We start from the raw sequence: 22,874 nt of genomic DNA on the forward strand, positions 1-22,874 counted from the left end.
AGAGAACGGCCAATGGGATGAGGGGATGAGGCCACGCCCTGTTCTTTTGGCGCTGGGCCCGCCTCCGGGGTTGCCTAGCAACGTCAAGCTGGGCACCAAGCCTTTTCCAGGTTCTGGGTTCAGACTTGAATCCGCGGCACCTCACCCTCTTCCCCGACAGGAGACCAGATACGCATTTCACTTCTTTATTGGCAGCCCGGAGCCTGGTCTGGGCTCTCCCGGGCGCTTACACGTCCCAACCCCAGACTGAGGTGCCCAAAGGCCTCCCAAACAGCCCTGGCCTGCTTGACCTTCGACCCTCAGGACAGAGAAAGCTACCAGCTATGCCTGCTGACCCCACTGGTCAGGTGGAGCCGCGGTGCCTCGTGTAGTCCTGAATGGAGGCCTGGAAGTGCTCTGTGCTGTTGAGGTCTGGGCGGCAGAGGATCACGTAGCACTTGGGCAGAAAATACCCGCCGAAGCCGCTGCTCAGGCTGCTCAGCCCAGCCAGCATGTTGACCGCGGGCAGATACTTGCCGTCGTAGACACTAGCCGTGGTGAAGAAGGCGATCCAGGACATGAAGTTGAAGAGCAGGCTGAAGGTGACACATTTGGCCTCGTTGTAGTTCTCTGGCAAGTCCTTGCCCAGGTAGCTGCAGGCAAAGGCACTGATGGAGAGAAGGCCATTGTAGAGAAAGGCCAGTATGAAGCCCAGGGAGTTGGCCTCTGTGCACTCAAGCATCACCAGATGGGGGAAGCGCTGGTATTCCCTAGTGGGCAGTGGAGTCCACACCACCAGCCAAGTTAGACAGATAAGCAGCTGAGCCGCTGAGCTGATCATCACAAACAGGCCAGCACCATGGTTTTGGACCCAGACGCGGTAGAAGGTAGGTGCCTTGGCGGAAAACTTGAAGATGATGATTAGTTGGAAGGAGCGAACTGTCAGGCAGGACAGGAAGATGGTGAAACCAAGGGCAAAGAGGGCCTGGCGCAGCAAGCATGCAGGCCTCGTGGGCTCCCCAAAGAAGCCATAGAGGCTGCCGCTACCTGCTGCCAGGGAGCCCAGCATAAGAAAGCACAGGCGGCCCCCTGCTGACCTCACCACAGGGGTGTCTAGGTGCCAGGCAAACAGGCCAGCAGTCCCAAGCAGCAACAGCAGCAGCAGTGTGTTAGCTGCCAGCAGCACCCAAGAGGTGTGCTCTTGACAAGCCAAAAACACCACAGTGCGTGGGAAGCAGGTCTGGCTTCCCTCAGGTGCCCACTCTTCTTTCCCACAAGGCTGGCATCTGTAGAGGTCTGAAAGGGAAGGCCAAGAAGGTTCCTGAGAGCCAGATGAGCAGAGTAGGAATAGGAAATAGGGGCCTGCAAGATACTGGGAGAATTGTACCCAGGCAGCTAGACTGTGCTAGGCATGGTGGGATGGGGGTAGCCGGGAGTGGGGCCTGAGGCCAAGCATTTCCTCAAAATGCCTGTGTTAATTACACACTGGAGACCCACAGGTCAGTTCTATATGGCTCATGATCCCATGAGGGTTTTGCAAACCCTAGGGAGGACCTTACCCTGGTAGCTCTGCCCACATAACAGAGAGGCTACGATCCAATGGGAGCAGCCTGCTCCCAAGGGAGGGCATTTTAACCCCTCTCTCTCTCCAGCATTTCCATGAACCATTTTCCTTAGCTGCTGCTCTGTGGTTTCTCTGAGTCCTGACCCTCTGAGGACAGAAGGGAAGTATTCCTGTCCCTACAGAGATGGTGAAAGGAAAGAATGTGGCCCCTGGACACCAACGAAGGACATGAGTCCTTAGCTATTTAATTTGCTCTCTGTTCTTGATCTTGCATTGCTGGATGGGGAATGCTGTTTTTTTTCTCTGTTGCAGACATGCTAGTATCTGTATTCAGGCCAAGCTGTTCAAGGAGCTAGCTGTCTTTGGCATGGGCAACAGAAGGGACAGTAGGACAAGAGGGCACAAAGGGAACAATAGCTACATTCATTTAGAGAAAGAGGTTGAATTCAGGATACGATTGCATTTGTAGGAGTTGTGATGACAGCTGTCTAATAGAGAACACACCTCAGTCTAAGGATTTCAGTTGGCTGATTCTTTCTTTTTCTTTTTCTTTTTTTTTTTTTTCAGATGGAGTTTTGCTTTTGTTGCCCAGGCTGGAGTGCAATGGTGCAATCTTAGCTCACCACAACCTCTGCCTCCCGGGTTCAAGAGATTCTCCTGCCTCATCTTCCCGAATAGCTCGGATTACAGGCATGCGCCACAACACCCAGCTAATTTTTTTTGTATTTTTAGTAGAGATGGGGTTTCACCATGTTGCTCAGGCGGGTCTTGAACTCCTGATCCTCAGGTCATCCGCCCGCCTTGGCCTCCCAAAGTGCTGGGGTTACAGGCATGAGCCACTGCACCCAGTGGCTGATTCTCTTTATCAGAATTCTGTCTGGTAGCAGGAGTCCTCCAACCTGAAGCTAACTGGCAGCCAAGTGACTGGGCCCTGGTTCAGAGGCAGGGCATGTGCACATGGGGACCAAGGGAGGCCTCCCTCCACCGTGCAGCCCCCGGGAGTGCTGGGTAGCTCGCCTGCTCCATTGCCCACTCACCACTCTTGTTAAGGAAGGTCCCAGCCCCACAGGGCACACACTCAAAGCAACAAGGATGGAAACCTGTAACCACTCGCTGGTGCCCTTCAAGACAGTCACTGGAACACACAGACTTAGGCACCTGTAAGAAGCCAGAGGGGCCACACATAGGGGCCCAAGTCAAAGGACAACTCACATGTGGAACAGAAAACAGAATCTCTGTGCATCTGCCCTCACGGCTCACTCCCAGGGCAGGGCCCCTGGTCATGTGAACTTCCACCCCAGGGCTTCTGCACACTCGCCTATGGAATGTCTTCCCTGCTTCCCTGGCCAGGATGGGTAGAGTGGTGGCAGCTGGACCCCTGGGGTCCCCCTCCTGCTCCCTGTACACTGTGTCAGCATCACACCCAGACTCTAGGCTGCCCATAAGGCAGTTACCTGGTGAATGACCACATCCCCATTACCTGGTTGTCCTTTCCATGCCACTGGATTTTGGTCTCATTTATGTCTAGCTGAACTGGAGACCATGTGGAGGAACCGAGGACTGTGAAGGTCCACTTCGGCCCACTCCAGTCCCAGGCAATTATGTTATAGCTACTGAGGGGGTCTCCATTGTCATTAAACATCACAGTGTCCTTGTGTAGAAGGAAATTCACCTTGTGGATCTGCTCCAAAAGCTGAAAGAAACACATATCACAAAGCCACCATAGACAGCACAGACCTACATGGTCCCAGAAGCAAGGGCCTGGGGGCTTCCTGGGTTTCCATCCTGGTGGTTTCAGCCCATCGGGAAGGTATAGTCCCTTCCTTCTTAGGAAGCCCCTCAACCCTCCCCACCAACCTCCTGAGAGGAGGCCTCTAACAAAGGCTCCTTTACAGACAGTTTTAGCTCTGGACCTCGTCACTTGACACTTCCAAGACACAGTGGGTGAGAGAAAGTAAGGATCAGAGAGAAAGATCTGTCTAAGAGAAGAGAGCTCACGCCTGTAATCCCAGCATTTTGGGAGGCTGAAGCGGGAGGATCACTTGATGCCAGGAGTTCGAGACCAGCTTGGCCAACGTGGTGAAACCCCATCTCTACTAAAAATACAAAAATTAGGCCGGGCACAGTGGTTCACGCCTGTAATCCTAGCACTTTGGGAGGCAGAGACAGGCAGATCACGAGGTCAGGAGATCGAGACCATCCTAGCTATCATGGTGAAACCCTGTCTCTACTAAAAACACAAAAACATTAGCCAGGCGTCGTGGCAGGCGCCTGTAGTCCCAGCTACTTGGGAGGCTGAGGCAGGAGAATGGTGTGAACCTGGGAGGCAGAGCTTGCAGTGAGCCGAGATCGCGCCACTGCATTCCAGCCTGGGCAACAGAGCGAGACTCCGTCTCAAAAAAAAAAAAGAAAAATTAGCTAGGCGTGATGGTGGGTGCTTGTAATCCCAGCTACTCAGGAGGCCGAGGCAGGAGAATCACTTGAACCCAGAAGGTGGAAGTTTCAGTGAGCTGAGATCGCATCACTGCACTGCAGCCTGGGCAACAGAGCCAGATTCTGTCTCAAAAAAAAACAGTCCATAAGTTAGTCGCATTTATCACCCTTGGCATTTAGGGTGACCAGAGAGTGCCCACTCTGCTTGTCTCAGGATTGGCTGTTCTCTCCAACAGAAGGTGCTGGGGTGGGCTCTCTTACCTGCCAGGGGTAGACTCGGCCCCTGGAACAAACTCCAGAGGCACAGCCCAGGAGCTGGTGGAGGCCATGGGCCACTGCATACACAGCCCGGTACGCGTTGTAGGCAGAACTCATGGAGAAGCCTTTGAGCTTGGGCATCGTGTGTGCCGTGAAAGCTTCACATTCTCTGCAGACCTGATTGCTGCTGCAGCAGGAGCTCTTGTGGCAAGGCCTAGGGGCTCCCTTGTCTGCCCGGGCATAGGCTTCTTCAAATGCCTTCAGGCCAGGGACAGTCCTCTTCTGGATGGCCACGCCCAGCACCGTCCCAATGCGCTGGATCCCGGGCACCCCAGTGATGTGCCTGGAGAGGACCCAGGCCTCTGAGGCGACCCACACCTTGCCAGTCAGGTTGGCTAGCACCACGGACTCGAAAAACACCCTGGCCAACGGCCGGTTGGAAAAAACGACCACAACGGTGGCCGTGGCCTGGGCCAGGTGGCGCATCAGGCGCTGCATCCTCTGATCGCCTACCTGGGCAGAGAAGGGCACGATGTCCTTGAAAGCAATGCAGATCCCCTGATCAGTGGCCTGCTTCTCCAGTGCCTGCACCCCTAGCTGCCCATAGTCGCCACTGCTGCCAACCAGAGAGATCCAGGTCCACCGGAACCTGTGCAGCAGCAGCACCATGGTCTCCACCTGGTACTTGTCGTTGGGGATGGTGCGCAGGAAAGAGGGATACTGCCGCTTCACGCTGAGCGTCTCACTGCTGGCCCCATAGCTGATCTGTGGGAGGTGCCATTCAGCCAGTTCAGTGGCATAAGTCTCCACTGAAGGCCCCCCAATGCCTGGGCCTGTGCTGGGTGTGGGGATGCAGGGAGCAGGGGAGACCAGGAGAGCACCATTCACCCTGTGACACTGACAAATCACCTGTGAAGGCTCCACCAGGGCGGGTTGTGGGGGAGGAGTGGGAATCTGCCTGGGAACAAGAGGGGAGGGGATGCATTCCAAGCAAAGGAGACAAAACTTGCATAGGAGTAAAATAGTCTGGTGTGTTTGGGGACCTTCAGGGACTTCCGCTGGAGGCAGTTTGCAAGGAAGAAGAGAAGCATGTGTAGGTCAGGGTAGAAGTTAGGTCAGTGGCCTGTTAGGAACCGTGCCTCACAGGAGGAGGTGAGCAGCTTGTGAGTAAGCAAAGCTTCATCTGTATTTACAGCTGCTCCCTTCCTGTCAGATCAGCAGCAGCATCAGATTCTTGTAGGAGCGTGAACTCTACTGTGAACTGCACATGTGAGGGATCTGGGTTGCGCGCTACTTATGAGAATCTAATGTCTGATGACCTGTCACTGTCTCCCGTCACCCCCAGATGGGACCATCTAGTTGCAGGAAAACAAGCTCAGGGCTCCCACTGATTCTACATGATGGGGAGTTGTAGAATTATTTTATTATATTAATACACGATGGCCAGGTGCAGTGGCTCACGCCTGTAATCCCAATATCGTTGGGAGGCCGAGGTGGGCGGATCACGAGGTCAGGAGTTTGAGACCAGCCTGGCCATATGGCAAAACCCCGTCTCTGCTAAAAAATACACAAATTAGCCGGGCATGGTGGTGAGTGCCTGTACTCCCAGCTACTTCGGAGGCTGAGGCAGGAGAATTGCTTGAACCCGGGAGGTGGAGGTTGCAGTGAGCCGAGATCACGCCACTGCACTCCAGCCTGGGCGACAGAGCGAGACTCCGTCTCAAAAAAAAAAAAAAAATATATATATATATATATATAATTTATGTATTTATTTATATAAATAAAACAATGTAATAATATAAATAAGTGCACAATAAATGTAATGCACTTGAATCATCCTGAAACCAACCCCTCACACACCTGTCCATAGAAAAATTGTCTTCCACAAAACCAGTCCCTGATGCCAAAAAGGTTGGGGGCATCCTTTGCTATAAGCTACAGGGAGGCCCTAAGGACATCCGCAGAGAAGTGCTATGTTCGGACTTACATTTTTTCTTTTTTTTTTCTGAGACAGAGTCTTGCTCTATCGCCCAGGCTGGAGTGCGGTGGCACGATCTCGGCTCAGTGCAACACCTACCTCCTGGGTTCAAGAAATTCTCCTGCCTCAGCCTCCTGAGTAGCTGGGATTACAGGTGCCTGCCACCACCACCAGCTAATTTTTGCATTTTTAGTTTCACCACGTTGGCCAGGCTGGTTTCCAACTCCTGACCTCATGAACTGCCCATCTCAGCCTTCCAAAGTGCTGGGATTACAGGTGTGAGCCACAGTGGCCAGGACTTGCATTTTATGAGCATATCTCTGACTTCAGTGAGGAATGAGTTAGAAAAGATTCAAGACTAGAACCAGGGGGAAGCCTTAGGACACTGATGGAAGAATCTAGTTGAGAGATAATGCTGGTCTGAATTCCAGCTGTGGCTGTGGCAGTGGAAAAGGAGGCCAGAGAGGACGAAAGATGGGGAGCAGGGCAACGAGGAGCGGCAGTGGGCAGGACTCGGGTGATGGCTGCTCCATCACTACCCTCCACCAGAGGGATGGGGCCAATACAGGAAGAAAAGAGGCTTTTGTTGTGTAGGGAGGTAAGGTCAATCTGCGCTCTGCTGGGTCCATGATATGGTGAGGTTGGGCCAGCATCAGGGGCTCAGATCAGAGGGGAGGGGACTGAGAATGGGAAGTTAAGCCACAAGCCCACAGCCTGCCTGGGAACTGGAAAAGGGGAGGAGAGGAGGGTGAAACTTGCTCCGGGGAATCACCTGCCTCTTCAGAGGAAGTGGGACAAGAGGAGAGAAGGGCTGCAAGTGAAAGCCAGGCACGGGTAGGGGGCTGGGGGGGCATAAATTCCAAGGAAAGACTCTCATAGGAGGACTGGTCTAAAATGTCACAAAGGGCATGGTGGCTCATGCCTGTAATCTCATCACTTTGGGAGGCCAAGGCAGGTGGATTGCTTGAGCCCAGGAGTTCCAGGCCAGTCTAGGCAACATAGTGAGACCTCCATCTCTACAAAAAATACAAAAATTAGCCAGGCATGGTGGCACATGCCTGTGGGCCCAGCTACTTGGGAGTATGAAGTGGGAGGATCGCTTGAGCCTGGGAGACAGTGAGCCAACATTGTGCCACTGCACTCCAGCCTGGGCATCAGAGTGAGACTGTCTCAAAAAAAAAAAAAAAAAAAATCACAAAGAATTCACCTAAGATAGGCCGGGTGCCGTAGCTCACACCTGTAATCCCAGCACTTTGGGAGGCTGAGGCTGGCACGAGGTCAGGAGATCAAGACCATCCTGGCTAACATGGTGAAACCCTGTCTCTACTAAAATTACAAAAAATTAGCCAGGTGTGGTGGCAGGCACCTGTAGTCCCAGCTACTCAGGAGGCCGAGGCAGGAAAATGGCGTGAACCCTGGAAGCGGAGCTTGCAGTGAGCCGAGATCACGCCACTGTACTGTAGCCTGGGCGACAGAGTGAGACTCCGTCTCAAAAAAAAAAAAAAAAAGGGCCGGGCGCGGTGGCTCAAGCCTGTAATCCCAGCACTTTGGGAGGCCGAGACGGGCGGATCACGAGGTCAAGAGATCGAGACCATCCTGGCTAACATGGTGAAACCCTGTCTTTACTAAAAAATACAAAAAAAACTAGCCGGGCGAGGTGGCGGGCGCCTGTAGTCCCAGCTACTCGGGAGGCTGAGCCAGGAGAATGGCGTAAACCCGGGAGGCGGAGCTTGCAGTGAGCTGAGATCCGGCCACTGCACTCCAGCCTGGACGACAGAGCCAGACTCCGTCTCAAAAAAAAAAAAAAAAAAAAAAAAAAAAAAAAGAAGTCACCTAAGATAAAGAAGGACTGCAAAGTAGGATTTGGAGACCTAGAAGGTGCCCCAGCTCACAGCAAAAGCAAGAGTGGCGGGGGCAGCCCTCAGGGGCTGAGAGGCAATGAGGGGAGGGAGAAGCCAGCAGGAAGCTTCCATGGGAAGGGGCAGAGAGTCAGTGCTCAGTGTAGAGAGCCTAGAGGAGGGAGAGGGATGACGGCAACCACAGGCCAGGCAGAAACCCATGGGGAAGAATCCATAAGCCAAGGAGGGGCTGTGGTCCAAGGTACAGGGCAAGAATAAGCACAGGGACAGGACTGATCTCAGCAAGGTGAGGGATGTCAGCACCTCTGAGCCAGGAAGGAAGAAGGAAAGGCAGTCAGGAGAGACTGGGATGATGTGGAGCAGTCTATGGGGTGGGAAGCAAAGGGTGTCCTTTTTTGGGGGTGGTGGGGGGGGGACAAGGCATCACTCTGTCACCTAGGCTTGAGTGCAGTGGCACAATCTTGGCTCACTGCAATCTCCACCTCCCAGGTTCCAGCAATTCTCCTGCCTCAGCCTCCCGAGTAGCTGGGATTACAGGCACACACCACCACTCTCGGTTAACTTTTGTATTTTTAGTAGAGATGGGGTTTTGCCATATTGGCCAGGCTGGTCTCAAACTCCTGGCCTCAAGAGATCTGCCCAGCCTCCCCAAGGGATTACAGGCATGAGCCACAGTGCCCGTCCAGGGTGTCCATTCCTAACAAAGGCAATGGAACCTCTGGAGGGAGGAGGGGAGTGGAGGGCAGTAGGGGTGCAGCTGAGTGGCAGCAGTTCCCAAGGAGAATGGGTTTTCCCATGAGAGTGGAGGCAGGGATCTGGAAGGCTGGGGCCAGAACCATGCTGGGCAGGGACCCCTGACTTGTGACTAAAGAGCAGTGACCACCCAAGAGATCCGGGGGCAGGCAACCTTGAGGGGACAGCAGCTCTTGCCCACATGCCCCAGCCCAGACTTGCCTGAAGGGAGATGGGCAAAGGTCTGAGGCTCCAGCTTACCAGGGGCATCAGGAAAGGGCTCAGCAGGGCGGCTGTGGTGGCAGCACGGTTGGTGGTGTCAGGCCCAATCACCGCCAACACCTTAGGGGAATAGCGGAGAAGGTCTCCTTGGAGCTCTATGTGGTGTGGCCCTGGTAGGGAGAGCACGCTCAGCGTGGCGTACACATTGGCAGAGTCAGAGCACACATCATACAGCTGGTACCCCAGGGTGACGTTGGGCAGCAGTGTCGTGGAGTTGTTTATCTCCTCAACCCCAAGCCGCATAGCCTGGAAGAGGTGGTAGCCATGCTCATTGAAGCTACCAGTCCTGTGGAGAAAGCCAAGCAGAGAGAGCTAAGAAGGACAAGGCCCTGCTGAAACCCTCTGGCCTCCTAGACTCTGAGGCTTGGGGGTAGAAGGGAACCTTTGAGGTCATCGGTCCAGTTCCCCAAACCACAACTTCAACAAGGGCTCTGAAGCTCAGCAGGAGGAACAAGCTGGCCCTGATGGAGAAGCATATTAGCATCAAAAAGGTCCTGAGGTCCTGGAGCAGAGAAACCTGCTACATTAGTCAGTGTTCTCCAGAGAGAGAGAGTGAGTGAGAAATTTAGTTTAAGGAATTGGGTCACATTGTGAGGGCTGGCAAGTTCAAATTTTGCAGGACAGACCAGCAGGCTGGACATTCTGTAAAGAATTGATGTTACTATGCTCCTCAGTCCTAAGATGCTATGGAGGCAGAATTCCCTCAAGTCCCTCCTTATACAGAAACTTCAGGCTTTTTTTTTTTTTTTTTTTTTTTGAGATGTGTTAGGGACCCAACCCAGCAAAGGCCCTCTGCCAAGGCAGATGTTCCCTCCCCCCACCTGTTTGTTTTTCTTCATCTCCTGCTTTTCTCACCACCTGCAGGCCCTCTGCCAAGGCGGATGTTCCCCAGCTGTTGTTTTTTTCTCCTAACATCTACCCATCAACCAGGATGTGGCTTTACCCAGAAACAGCTCCCACTCCCTCCCTAAAATATACTTACACCCCCTAGTCTTTAAGCCTGGGCTGCTGCCTCCTCTGATTGCTGTGGAGCAGCCCAGCAGGTTAATAAACTTGCTTGCCTGACTTTGGGTCTACTCGTTCTTTCTCTCGGCTAACCTTATATTTTGGTGCCGAAACCCAGGAATGGGTAGGCTCTGGCCGGGAGTCCCCAGAGGACTTTCTGTCTCTCTCTCTCTCTCTCTCTCTCTCTCTCTCACTCTCTCCTTCCCTCCCTCCTCACGGGCTGTGTGCTAGAGCCTTTCCCCCTCATCCCACCTCTCTCCTGGCCACCCTCCCCTTCCCGAACCTGCCGAAGACCTGGAGGATTTCTCGGACTCTCCCATTGTTGGCAACCAAGGGCTTCCTCTGGCCTCCAGGCCTCTGGCTTCTCCATTTCAGGGATGCCTGACTCAGTGGCTACCTCCTCTATTCTGGACAGGGCTTCCAGGACAGGGGACACCCTCTCCTGCCATCCTTGTTGACCGGCAGTCTCTTCTTCCCCTACCCACCCCTCTCCATTCACCATAGGAGTTTCTCATTCTACGCTTCCTAAGACCACCCCTCTTGGGTATCTTCTCTGCAACCTCAATGTCCTCAGGCTCCATTCAAAGGTCCATCCTAAGAAGCTGCTTTTCTACTCTAATACTGCCTGGCCTCAATACAGATTAGACAATAGCTCCCAATGGCCCGAAAACGGCACTTTCAATTTCAGCGTACTTAAAGACTTAGACAACTTTTGCCACCGCAATGGGAAATGGTCCGGGATTCCTTATGTTCAGGCTTTCTTCACTCTCTGTAGCCACCCTTCTCTCTGCCAGTCCTGTTCTACTTTCCAAATCCTCCTCGCCTGCTCCAAACCCAACTTGCCCTCTGCCACTCTTCCTACAGCCCCAGTCAATGACTCCTCTTCTTTTAACCCCGCCAATTTCCCCCTCCTCGCCACCATCATGGTCCTCCATTAAACCACCCGAATTCCCCACCTTATGTCACCGTTCCTATTCTGCCCCCTTCTCCCCCTCTCTCCAACCACCCTGCCTCTGACTCCGAATCCTCACCGTCTCTACCCCTTACCCGTTCTCAGTCCCAACATGCCCCTTAACCAGCCCCCTCACGTTCCCTCCGGGAAGTGCCAGGAGCTGAGGGGATTGTCCGTGTCCACGTCCCTTTCTCCCTCTCTGACCTCTCCCAAATTGGAAAACATCTTGGGTCCCTCTGCTCCAATTCCAAAACTTATAACAAATAATTTAAATATCTTACCCCATCTTATGAACTCACTTGGCATGATCTCTACATCATCCTCTCTTCCACCCTCCTTCCAGAAAAGAAGGAAAGATTGTGTCTCGCAGCCCAGGCACACGCCACCAGTCTTCATCGGCAAGATCCTACTAAGCCCATAGGAGTCACTGCTGTTCCCCAGGAAGAGCCTTCCTGGGAGTACCAACCCACAGACCCTGGCCGGGCATCCCGTAACCATATGATTACCTGCCTCATTGCAGGCCTTAACAAAGCTGCCCATAAGGCTGTAAATTTTGAAAACCTTAAGACATTTCCCAAAAGGCAGATGAAAATCCTGCCCAATTCCTTTCCCGCCTTACAGAGGCTCTCCAAAAATATACTTGCATCGACCCTTCCTCCCGAGAAAGAACTGTTGTTCTTAATACCTGTTTTATCTCCCAATCTGCCCCGACACCTGGCGCAAACTTAAAAAGGCTGAAGATGGCCCTCAAACCTCACAAGACCTCCTTAACCTGGCTTTCAAAGTCTTCAATAACAGGGATGAGCAAAGTAAATTAGATAGAGCCTAAAGAGAGAGATCACGCTAAATACCAGCTTCTAGCTGTGGCTATCTGTCAACATAGCCATAGTACCCAAGGGCACAAAAGACCTGATAGCAGTAATCCTCCCAGGCGCTGCTTTAAGTGTGGCAAAGATGGCCACTGGGCGCAGGCATGTCCTAACCCACAAGTGCTGAAGAGCCCTTGCCCAGTCTGCCAGCAGACAGGCCACTAGAAGTCTGACCGTCATCTCAACAGATGGACAGAAAAGCCTGCACCTCAGAACCACCTCCCCTTCAGCGAGACAAAAAGTGAAGAATCGCTTACACTCCTGCAACTCCTTGACCTAGCTTCTGAGAACGGACAAGTCGCAGGGCCCCCAGCCCCAACTGCCATCAATGCATCAGAGCCCAGGGTAACTATGCTAGTAGCAGGCAAGCCAATCTCCTTTATTTATTTATTTATTTATTTTTTGAGACGGACTCTCGCTCTGTCGCCCAGGCTGGAGTGCAGTGGCTGGATCTCAGCTCATTGCAAGCTCTGCCTCCCGGGTTTATGCCATTCTCCTGCCTCAGCCTCCCGAGTAGCTGGGACTACAGGCGCCCGCCACCTTGCCCAGCTAGTTTTTTGTATTTTTTAGTAGAGACAGGGTTTCACCGTGTTAGCCAGGATGGTCTCGATCTCCTGACCTTGTGATCCGCCCATCTCAGCCCCCCAAAGTGCTGGGATTACAGGCTTGAGCCACCGCGCCCAGCCACCAATCTCCTTTTTAATCAATACCAGGGCCACCTACTCAGCCTTGCCTGAATTCTCAGTACCAATTCTCCCTTCTCAATCTCAGTTGTGGGGGTTGACAGACTCATCTAGCATCCAAGTGCCACCAGACCTCTTACTTATTCCCTATTCAATGCCATTTTCTCACAGTCTTTCCGTATCATGCCTCATTGCCCCATCCCCATTCTAGGCTGAGACTTTTTGCCAAATTCAAGGCTTGTATCACCTTTTCTTGTCTCCCCCAACAAGAAAGTAGGAGGACCTGAGTCCCTCCTACTCCTCTCCTCCAGTCCAGTCCCTGACCCCTCTCCCCGGCACCCACTTCCTTCCTCTCTTATGAACTCAATACTGTAGGATACTACCACCCCTTCCCTAACTGCTCACTATGACCCCATCAAAATCCAGCTAAAAGACCCCTCCAAATTCTCCAATATCCCCCAATACCCCATTTCTCTAACCCACCAAAAGGGTCTACAGCCCATCGTAAACAAGCTCTGCTCACATGGTATTCTTCAGCCAACACACTCTCCATGTAACATCCCCATCCTCCCTGTTAAAAACTCAGACGGCTCATACCAACTCATTCAAGACTTCCGAGCCATTAATCAGGCCATCCTCCATATTCACCCTGTAGTCCCTAACCTGTATACACTTCTCTCTCTCATCCCCTCCAATACCACCCACTACACTGCTATTGACCTAAAAGATGCCTTCTTTACCATTCCCCTACATCCTGATTCCCAAAACCTCTTTGCCTTCACCTGGGCTGACCCTGACACCCTCCAATCACAGCAACTCACATGGACTGTCCTTCCCCAAGGCTTCAGGGATAGTCCTCATTTCTTTGGGCAAGCCCTAGCCCAAGACCTTACCTCCTTAGACCTTTCCCCCAGCCGTCTTCTTCAATATGTGGATGACCTCCTCCTCTGTAGTCCCTCCCTAGAAGACTCTCAGACTCACACTATTACCCTTCTAAACTTTCTTGCTAACAAAGCGTATAGGGTCTCCCCCTCCAAAGTACAACTCTCCACCCCAACAGTAACATAATTAGGAGTCCAACTCCTAGCTTCATCTCCCAAATCAGCCAACAGGTTTCTCAGTCCCTCAGTGTCCAGTGGCGCCTCCATATCCCATATCAACCCCAGTCATCAGGAAAAGTTGAAAGGGCAAATGGCGTCCTTAAAACTCAGTTAACCAGGCCGGGCGCGGTGGCTCAAGCCTGTAATCCCAGCACTTTGGGAGGCCGAGACGGGCGGATCACGAGGTCAGGAGATCGAGACCATCCTGGCTAACACGGTGAAACCCCGTCTCTACTAAAAAATACAAAAAACTAGCCGGGCGAGGTGGCGGGCGCCTGTAGTCCCAGCTACTCGGGAGGCTGAGGCAGGAGAATGGCGTGAACCCGGGAGGCGGAGCTTGCAGTGAGCTGAGATCCGGCCACTGCACTCCAGCCTGGGCTACAGAGCAAGACTCCGTCTCAAAAAAAAAAAAAAAAAAACTCAGTTAACCAAACTCACTCTTGAAGTCCAAAATGCTGGACCTCCCTTCTGCCCATAGCCCTAGTATACATCAGAGCCAGCCCAAAAGCACCCTCTTTCCTCAGTCCATTTGAGTTAATGTATGGACGCCCTTTCCTCTTACAAAACAGGCCCCCTTCTAACTCTCAGCTAGGAGAATACCTCCCAACACTCTCTCTCATCCACCATCTCCTCCGTGAACAAGCTGACCAGGCCCTCCCAAAACCCCATGAAGGCTCCACCAACCAGACTCTCCTTCCAGGAAAGCATGTCTTCTTAAAAACTCTTAACCCGACCAGCCCCAGGTCTAAGTGGGAAGCCCCTTTCCACATCATCCTCACAATCCCCACTGCAGCCAAACTCTCAGGACATGCTTCTTGGTACCAACTTTCTAGATTAAAAAGGGCTCCTACAACTGATCCGCCTACAGCTGACCCACCTATTGCCTTCCGCCAATTCTCCAGTACCCTCCTTGGCCCAACTAAACTCTGCCTCATGCCTGTCCATAAAGGAGACACTTAAACAATACCCAGACTGCTCTTTCTCCTCCTGACAAGCGCAAGTACATTCCTGATTTCTCTCAAATGCCCTGTTCCTGCCTACCTTGCCACTTCACCCTCTTCATCCTCTCCACCAAGACATCTCCTGGTTTCAGCTCCAAACTCCCACTCTGGACTCTCTTTTAGAGTGGATAGATGACCTCCTCTTTCAAGGCACCCTATATGACTTTTCCCCAGATGAAATGCACTTATTTACTTTCCTACTTACTCTTTGCCTATCTAACTCTCCTAATCCATTGGCTGCCCCACATAGCCACACCTCCCCTTCCAATACTACCCAGCTACCTCTACAAGACCCTTAGCTTAACTCCCTCCCTACTAAACCAGTCCAACCCCATCCTAGCAGAAGACTGCTGGCTTTGTATCTCCCTATTAACCACCACCTATGTTGCCACCCCTGTTCCCTCAAAAGACTGGGTTCTTACTAAGTTAACCTATCACCCCCGTTATGAAGGGAAAAGCCCTTTACAACTTTTAGACATGCAGTCATTGGCTAAATTTTCTGTCATAGATATGACAAAAAACACTCTGACAGGGCGCATAGTACAACTTTTACGCTCCTATATCTCCAGCCTTACCCAATATACAAGTAATGACAAGCCCATTCTTGACAAGCCCTGCGACCACTGACACCGGTCTGACTTTCTAAGCCCCTGTGTGTATCCAATGTAACCTGCCCTCAGGTCTGCCTTTAGGTCACCTACTGTCCCATCAATGTAACCATACCTTACAGCTTCAAGCCCCAAACGACCACCAAAATTTTTTTTTTTTTTTTTTTTTTGAGATGGAGTCTCGCTCTGTCGCCCAGACTGGAGTGCAGTGGCCGGATCTCAGCTCACTGCAAGCTCCACCTCCCGGATTTATGCCATTCTCCTGCCTCAGCCTCCCCAATAGCTGGGACTACAGGCACCCGCCACCTCGCCCGGCTAGTTTTTTGTATTTTTCAGTAGAGACGGGGTTTCACTGTGTTAGCCAGGATGGTCTGGATCTCCTGACCTTGTGATCCGCCCGTCTCGGCCTCCCAAAGTGCTGGGATTACAGGCTTGAGCCACCGCGCCCGGCCCACCAAAATTTTAAGGTCGCCAAAACGGCCGAGTTTAAACAACTTGTCCACTTTTCAGGACCCCCAAAAGTCACCACCAGCTCTTTACTAAACAGTCAAGATTTTGTAATGGCAGACATACAGGCTGTATGGCCATTCACCCATGGACCTCTTGCAGCATGGCTCCCCTCCCGGCCAAATGCCTCTTTATACCCTCTTTCAATTACTCTTTCGAATGGCTCCTGGTAGACACAAAACAATTCTTTCTCCAATGGGAGAATAAAACACGAGGAGCCACTCCAATTATCCCTGCAACTCCTTTTCTGCCACTCACTGGAGCCGCCTTAGCAAGCACTCTAGGCATGTGGGAGAATGAAAACAATAAACTCACATGCTTTTTCAGTATACATAACCAGTTCTTTCTGCCCAGCCAAGGTATATCTTTCTTGTGTGGAACCTCAACCTATGTCTGCCTCCCTACCAATTGGACTGGCACCTGCACCCTAGTCTTCTTAAACCCCAAAATTGACATTGCCCCTGGAAATCAGAGTTTACCAATCCCTATTAAAGCTCGAGTCCGTCAACGCAGAGCTATACAGCTAATACGCCTGCTTATAGGACTAGGAATTACTACTGCAACAGGAACAAGGATAGCAGGCTTGTCTGTTGGGAGAAAAGCTGAGTGATGGGAGAGAAGCTGAGGCAGGCTTGCATGTCTGACATAATGTAAAAGAGTCTTGGAAAATGTCCAGGGTCCAGGGTCTAAAACCCCTCATGGCCTGGCCGGGCGCCGTGGCTCACGTCTGTAATCCCAGCACTTTGGGAGGCCGAGGAGGGCGGATCACTAGGTCAGAAGATTGAGACCATACTGGCTAACATGGAGAAACTCCCGAGAGTGGTGGCGGGCGCCTGTAGTCCCAGCTACTCGAGAAGCTGAGGCAGGAGAATGGCGTGAACCTGGGAGGCGGAGCTTGCAGTGAGCCAAGATTGCACCATTACAGTCTAGCCTGCGCAAGGGAGCAAGACTCTGTCTCAAAAAAACAAAGAAAAGAAAAAAACCCTCGTGGCCTTTGGAATGTTTCTAGACTTGCTGGCTCCTTGCTTCTAGCACTCCCATTATCTCAAGTAGCCATATGTTTCAAAGAAAAAAATGCTACACCCTCACAGCTGCAGCTCATGCACTTGATACAGTGCTTCCTTTCAACCCCCACATCCTCGCCACCTGTTTCTTTGTTTGATCACCAATAAACAGCATGGGCTCCCAGAGCTCAGGTCCTTCGCAGCCTCCATACTAGAGTTGGTCCCCTGGTCCCACTTTCTCTCGTCTTTTCTTTTTTTTTTTTTTTTTTTTTTTTTTTTTTTTTGAGACAGAGTCTTGCTCTGTCGCCCAGGCTGGGGTGCAGTGGCCGGATCTCAGCTCACTGCAAGCTCCGCCTCCCGGGTTTAGACCATTCTCCTGCCTCAGCCTCCCGAGTAGCTGGGACTACAGGCGCCCGCCACCTCGCCCGGCTAGTTTTTTTTTGTATTTTTTAGTAGAGACGGGGTTTCACCGTGTTAGCCAGGATGGTCTCGATCTCCTGACCTCGTGATCCGCCCGTCTCGGCCTCCCAAAGTGCTGGGATTACAGGCTTGAGCCACCGCGCCCGGCCTCTCGTCTTTTCTTATTCCTTTGACTCCGCTGGACTTCGTAGCCCCCACGGCCTGGTGTTGGGCCTTATCACCCCAACACTTGTCCACCTCTCTGTCCTACTATCACGCTCTCTCAAAAGATCGCTTGGACAACCTACAAGACATAGCTGAATCTATCCTTATTCTCCAGTCCCAAATAGACTTTTTTTTTTTTTTTTGAGACAGAGTCTCGCTCTGTTGCCCAGGCTGGAGTGCAATGGCGCCACCTGGGCTCCCTGCAAGCTCCGCCTCCCAGATTCAGGCCATTCTCCTGCCTCAGCCTCCCAAGTAGCTGGGACCACAGGCACCTGCCACCATGCCCAGCTAATTTTTTGTATTTTTCGTAGAGACGGGGCTTCACCGTGTTAGCCAGGATGGTCTCGATCTCCTGACCTTGTGATCCGCCCACCTCGGCCTCTCAAAGTGCTGGGATTACAGGCGTGAACCACCATGCCCAGCCCTGAATAGACTCTTTAGCAGCAGTGTCACTTCAAAACCGTTGAGGTTTAGATCTCCTCACTGCCGAAAAAAGTGGACTGTGCATCTTCTTAGGAGACAAGTGCTGTTTCTATACTAACCAGTCAGGACTAGTACGAGATGCAGCCTGACGCTTAAATGAAAGGGCTTCTGAAATCAGGCAGCGCCCTTCAGACTCCTGGCCCCAGAGGTTTCGTAACCCCTAGGCACCCTGGCTAATGCCCCTCCTGGGTCCTGCCATAACCCTTTTTCTCCTTTTAGCATTTGGCCCGTGCCTCCTACATCTCCTTACCCAGTTTTTACGGGACCGTATTAGAGCCTTCGCCCATGGTGAGAGGTGACAACGTGCTAACAGCCCTCGCTCGCTCTCGATGGGTCAGTACAAGACATGATGCTACTTCAAGAATACCAGCGGCTTCAAGAACAACTGTACCAACCCCACAGCCTTTCTCCATAAACATCGCCCCTCTTCAGCTAGAAGCAGTCAGAAGGCAACGCCACCCCTTCTCTATTACCTATTAAAGGCTGGAATGTTAGGGACCCAACCCAGCAAAGGCCCTCCGCCAAGGCGGATGTTTTCCCCACCCCGTTTTTCTCTGTCCCCTCTTTTTCTCACCGCCTACAGGTCCTCCGCCAAGGCAGATGTTCCCCAGCTGTTGTTTTTTCCCCCAACATCTGCCCATCAACCAGGAAGTGGTTTTACCCAGAAACAGCCCCTAGGCGCCCCTGCGCCCTCCCTAAAATATACTTATACCCTCTAGTCTGTAAGCCCGGGCTGCTGCTTCCTCGGATTGCTGTGGGGCAGCCCAGCAGGTTAATAAACTTGCTTGCCTGACTTTGGGTCTACTCATTCTTTCTCTCGGCTAACTTTACAAGATGGAGTTTTGCTCTTGTTGCCCAGGCTGTGGTGCAATCGCACAATCTCGCCTCACTGCAACCTCTGCCTCCCGGGTTCAAGTGATTCTCCGGCCTCAGTCTCCCGAGTAGCCGGGATTACAGGTATATGCCACCATGCCCGGCTAATTTTGTATATTTAATAGAGAGGGGATTTCTCCATGTTGGTCAGGCTGTCTGGAACTCCTGACCTCAGGTGATCTGCCCACCTTGGCCTCCCAAAGTGCTGGGATTACACTGAACCACCGCACCTGGCTTTTTTTTTTCTCTCTTTCTCCCTCTTTTTTTTTTTTTGACATGAAATTTCACTCTTGTTGCCTTGTTGCCCAGGCTGGAGTGTAATGGCACGATCTCGGCTCACTGCAACCTCCACGCCCCCAATCCCAGTTCAAGCAATTCTCCTGCTTCAGCCTCCAGAGTAGCTGGGATTGCAGGTGTGCACCCACACATCCATCTAATTTTCGTATTTTTACTAGAGACGGGGTTTCACACGTTGACCAGTGCAATGGTGTGATCTCTGCTCACTGCAACCTCCACCTCCCAGGTTCAAGCAATTATCCTTCCTCAGCCTCCCAAGTAACTGGGATTACAGGCGCATGCCACCACTCCCAGCTAATTTTTTTGTATTTTAGTAGAGACAAGGTTTCACTATGTTGCCCAGGCTGGTCTCGAACACCTGAGCTCAGGCAATCCACCTGCCTCAGCCCCCCAAAGTTGCTTGGATTACAGGCGTGAGCCGCCGTGCCCAGCTCAATTCTATTGATGTAAATGTTTACTAAATCTAAAAAATACCTTCTGGCTGGGCATAGCGGATCACGACTGTAATCCCAGCACTTTGGGAGGCCAAGGTCGATGGATCACTTGAGGCCAGGAGTTCGAGACCAGCCTGGCCAACATAGTGAAACTCTGTCTTTATGTATTTATTTATTTATTTATTTTGAGATGGAGTCTTGCTCTGTTGCCCAGGCTGGAGTGCAGTGGCACAATCTAGGCTCACTGCAAGCTCTGTCTCCTGGGTTCACGCCATTCTCCTGCCTCAGCCTCCCGAGTAGCTGGGACTACAGGCGCCCACCACCACACCCGTCTAATTTTTTGTGTTTTCAGTAGAGACGGGGTTTCACCATGTTAGCCAGGATGGTCTCGATCTCTTAACTTGGTGATCCGCCCTCCTCAGCCTTCCAAAGTGCTAAGATTACAGGCGTGAGCTACCATGCCTGGCTGAAACCCTGTCTTGATTAAAAGTACAAAAAATGGGGCTGGGCTCAGTGGCTTATGCCTGTAATCCCAGCACTTTGGGAGGCCGAGGTGGGCGGATCATGAGGTCAAGAGATCGAGACCAACCTGGCTAACACGGTGAAACCCCGTCTCTACTGAAAAATACAAAAAACTAGCCGGGCGAGGTGGTGGGCACCTGTAGTCCCAGCTACTCGGGAGGCTGAGGCAGGAGAATGGCGTGAACCCGGGAGGCGGAGCTTGCCGTGAGCCGAGATAGTGCCACTGCACTCCAGCCTGGGCAACAGAGCAAGACTCGGTCTCAAACAAAAAAAAAAAGGAAAGAAAAGAAAAGCAGGCTGGGCGTGGTGGCTCACACTCATAATCCCAGTGCTTTGGGAGGCCGAGGTAGGCAGATTACCTGAGGTTGGGAGTTCGAGACTAGCCTGACCAACGTGGTGAAACCCCTGTCTCTACGAAAAATACAAAAATGTAGCCAGATGTGGTGGCACACACCTATAATTCCAGCTACTCCCGATGCTAAGGCATGAGAATCACTTAAGCCCAGGAGGAGGAGGTTCCAGTGAGTCAAGATTGTGCCACTGCACTCCAGCCTGGATGACAGAGCGAGACTCCATCTCAAAAAAATAAAAAAATAATAAAATATAAATAAATAAAAGCAGTAGTTCCCCTCTACCTAGATTGTTGACTTTACGATGGCACCAACCTAAGCTCCTAAAGCATCTAATGGGATGTGTCTTACCTTGCCACCCTATGGAGAACCATACTTGTCATCTGGGACTCTAGGGAGCTTTGAACATGGGTAGGAGTGGAGAGAAGATAGAAGAGGGAAAAGGACACCCTTGCTTAGGCCTGGCCATCTAGGTACAGTACAAAGTCAAGAACCAATTTCAATGGAGTTACAACACATTCTAACAGCAAGGGCGAAATAATTGGAAGCTGGCTGAAGTGTCTAGGAAGGTCTAGCCAGCACTCAGGTGGCAAGCGGATTGATGACAAGGCCTAGAGACAGTTCAGGTGGCAAAGGCAGAGGCAAGGTCCTGGCTGAGGATGGCAGGCAGAGGGGTCCTATAGCCAGGGGTCCCACTAAGTGTGGCTCTGCTGACCCCTCACTCACCTGTCACACAGGGTCACTTCGGGTCTGTGCCTCACCTGCAGACAGCCAGAATGGAGAGGGAACAGGCCTGCCAGGAGGTAATCCCCGGGGAGGGTGAAGTCAGGAGAAGGCTCAGTGCTATGGCAGGCAAAGGCCCAGCAGCAGGAAATGAGAAGCTGCAGGCCAACCAGGCAAGCTGTGCAGAGCAGCATGCTGGCCAGACGCCCGTGCCCGGCATGGCCAAGGAGTGGCCTCTAAGGAGGCCAGTTGCTTAAATAGAAGGCAGCTGCCGGATGCTTCCTAACTTCATGCCCCCGAAAGGGGTGGGACTTGGAGCCCAGTGGCTGAAGCAGGACTGTTTGCCTTGACATTCCGGGCCTGCGGTCCAACTCAGGAACTGGGCAGGACAAAGGCACAGATGCAAACCAGGTGGCACCCAGTGACCCTTCCTCTGGACGGTTGTGGGTTCTGTCCACGCTCTGTGACTTCACCTGGCTTAGAAAGGGAGCCCTGGCATTTTGGGGCAAGGTGGGAGGCTGGAACACAACTTCTCCCAGTATTGTGAGGTTTTAGAACTTTTTACCTGTGCCTCAGTTTCCTAAATGAGACACAGCTTTGAGTCGACAACCCCTTACCCCAGACTCCAGTTTTCTGACAATAAGATTCTGAGCAAATCGTCATATACTTTCGCCTCGTTACCCAGGGTTGCTCACTTCGAGACAAATGCATGCAAACCTAAGGTATGCAAATAGCCATGTTTTGTTTAAACTGCCAATCCTAAAGCTTTTTCTGCAGGAGAAAAAAAAAAAAAACCCCGGTGGATTTCCGGAGAGGTGGCCCATGACTGGTCGCGAGGTTTCTGACTTTCCCTCTCCGACCGGCTGGGGTAGGGAATTTGCATAATGTAAACGGAGTCCTCGGTGGAGCCCCTCGACCAGGCCGGCAGGGGCCTCCTAGTGTGCTTCCGGAGGTTGTCGGCAGAGGACGCTGGCGGCTCCGAGGCCGCTCCTTTCGGCAGCTGGGCGGGCAGAGGGGAGGAGCGACGGGATCTCGCGAGATTATCGCGCGGTAGGGGCCCAGTACCCAGCATGGCGGACTCGGGGTTGCTGCTAAAGCGGGGTTCCTGCCGTTCCACTTGGCTGCGGGCCCGCAAGGCCCGGCCCCAGCTCATCCTCAGCCGCCGGCCCCGCCGCCGGCTCGGGACCCTGCGCTGGTGCGGTCGGCGGCGCCTACGGCGGCGATTACTGCAAGCCCAGGCGGCCGGCGTGGACTGGAGGGAGGGAGCCCGTCAGGTGTCGCGCGCGGCGGCGGCCGGGAGACCCAAGACCGCGACCCCCAGCCCGATCCCTAGCCCGACCCCGGCCTCCGAACCCGAATCCGAATTCGAATCCGCCTCGAGTTGCCGCCGGCCTCTCCTTATCCCGCCGGTGCGGCCAGTGGGCCCGGGCCGTGCGTTACTGCTGCTGCCGGTTGAGCAGGTAGGTAGGGGACGCCGGCAGGAGTCCCCGAAGGCAGGGGGGCTAGAGAGGCAGCCCCAGGAGAGCTGCAGGGTAGGAGAGGACCGTAGTCCCCCGGGCCTCTTCTCTGGCTGTCAGTCGGATTCAAGTCCATCTTCTTGGTGCTGGCAACTAGGCTCTCCTAAGCAGCAAAGTAACAGGTACCCTGCTAAGGGGTCCCTAGGCCTTAAGAGCTAAAGGGACTTTATTTATTTATTTATTATTTTATTTTATTTTATTTTATTTTGACACAGTCTCACTCTGTTCCCCAGATTG

General features: G+C 52.6%; 2 protein-coding genes and 1 long non-coding RNA gene across 4 annotated transcripts in view; 2 read left to right on the forward strand and 1 right to left on the reverse strand.

The window, feature by feature from the left end:
• Positions 1 to 171: 171 nt before the first annotated feature.
• Positions 172 to 21,673, reverse strand: LOC105479495 (taste 1 receptor member 1). Its single transcript, XM_011737491.3, has 6 exons — positions 21,124 to 21,673; positions 9,065 to 9,371; positions 4,238 to 4,999; positions 3,024 to 3,236; positions 2,581 to 2,701; positions 172 to 1,275 (listed from the first exon to the last, which is right to left on the reverse strand). The coding sequence occupies exons 1-6, from the start codon at positions 21,312 to 21,314 to the stop codon at positions 344 to 346; spliced, it is 2,526 nt and encodes an 841-aa protein (XP_011735793.1). The 5' UTR covers positions 21,315 to 21,673; the 3' UTR covers positions 172 to 343.
• LOC112426349 (uncharacterized) lies at positions 725 to 18,714 on the forward strand. Its single transcript, XR_003017634.2, has 2 exons — positions 725 to 866; positions 18,141 to 18,714. It is a non-coding gene; the product is annotated as an uncharacterized lncRNA (long non-coding RNA).
• A 501-nt stretch (positions 21,674 to 22,174) lies between the features above and the next one.
• Positions 22,175 to 22,874, forward strand: part of LOC105479532 (nucleolar protein 9) — a 36,001-nt gene continuing 35,301 nt past the window's right edge. For both annotated transcript variants that reach the window (XR_011606196.1, XM_011737532.3), the window contains exon 1: positions 22,175 to 22,580. Coding sequence is in view for 1 of the 2 variants with exons in the window: in XM_011737532.3 (XP_011735834.1) it covers positions 22,191 to 22,580 (390 nt within the window). In the remaining variant the exon portion in view is untranslated. The remainder of the gene's footprint in view (positions 22,581 to 22,874) is intronic.

Source organism: Macaca nemestrina, chromosome 1 (assembly GCF_043159975.1).
Source record: "Macaca nemestrina isolate mMacNem1 chromosome 1, mMacNem.hap1, whole genome shotgun sequence".
Classification (NCBI taxonomy): domain Eukaryota; kingdom Metazoa; phylum Chordata; class Mammalia; order Primates; family Cercopithecidae; genus Macaca; species Macaca nemestrina.

What these genes read in the sequence shown, in the direction of transcription:
- LOC105479495 (XM_011737491.3), bottom strand. Translation starts at nt 21,314, where the DNA reads ATGCTGCTCTGCACAGCTTGCCTGGTTGGCCTGCAGCTTCTCATTTCC. An exon ending in GCCGAGTCTACCCCTGGCAG is followed by an intron (nt 3,237 to 4,237) that starts GTAAGAGAGCCC and finishes TGTTTCTTTCAG; the next exon opens with CTTTTGGAGCAGATCCACAA. An exon ending in GACCTTCCTTAACAAGAGTG is followed by an intron (nt 1,276 to 2,580) that starts GTGAGTGGGCAA and finishes CTTCCCTTTCAG; the next exon opens with ACCTCTACAGATGCCAGCCT.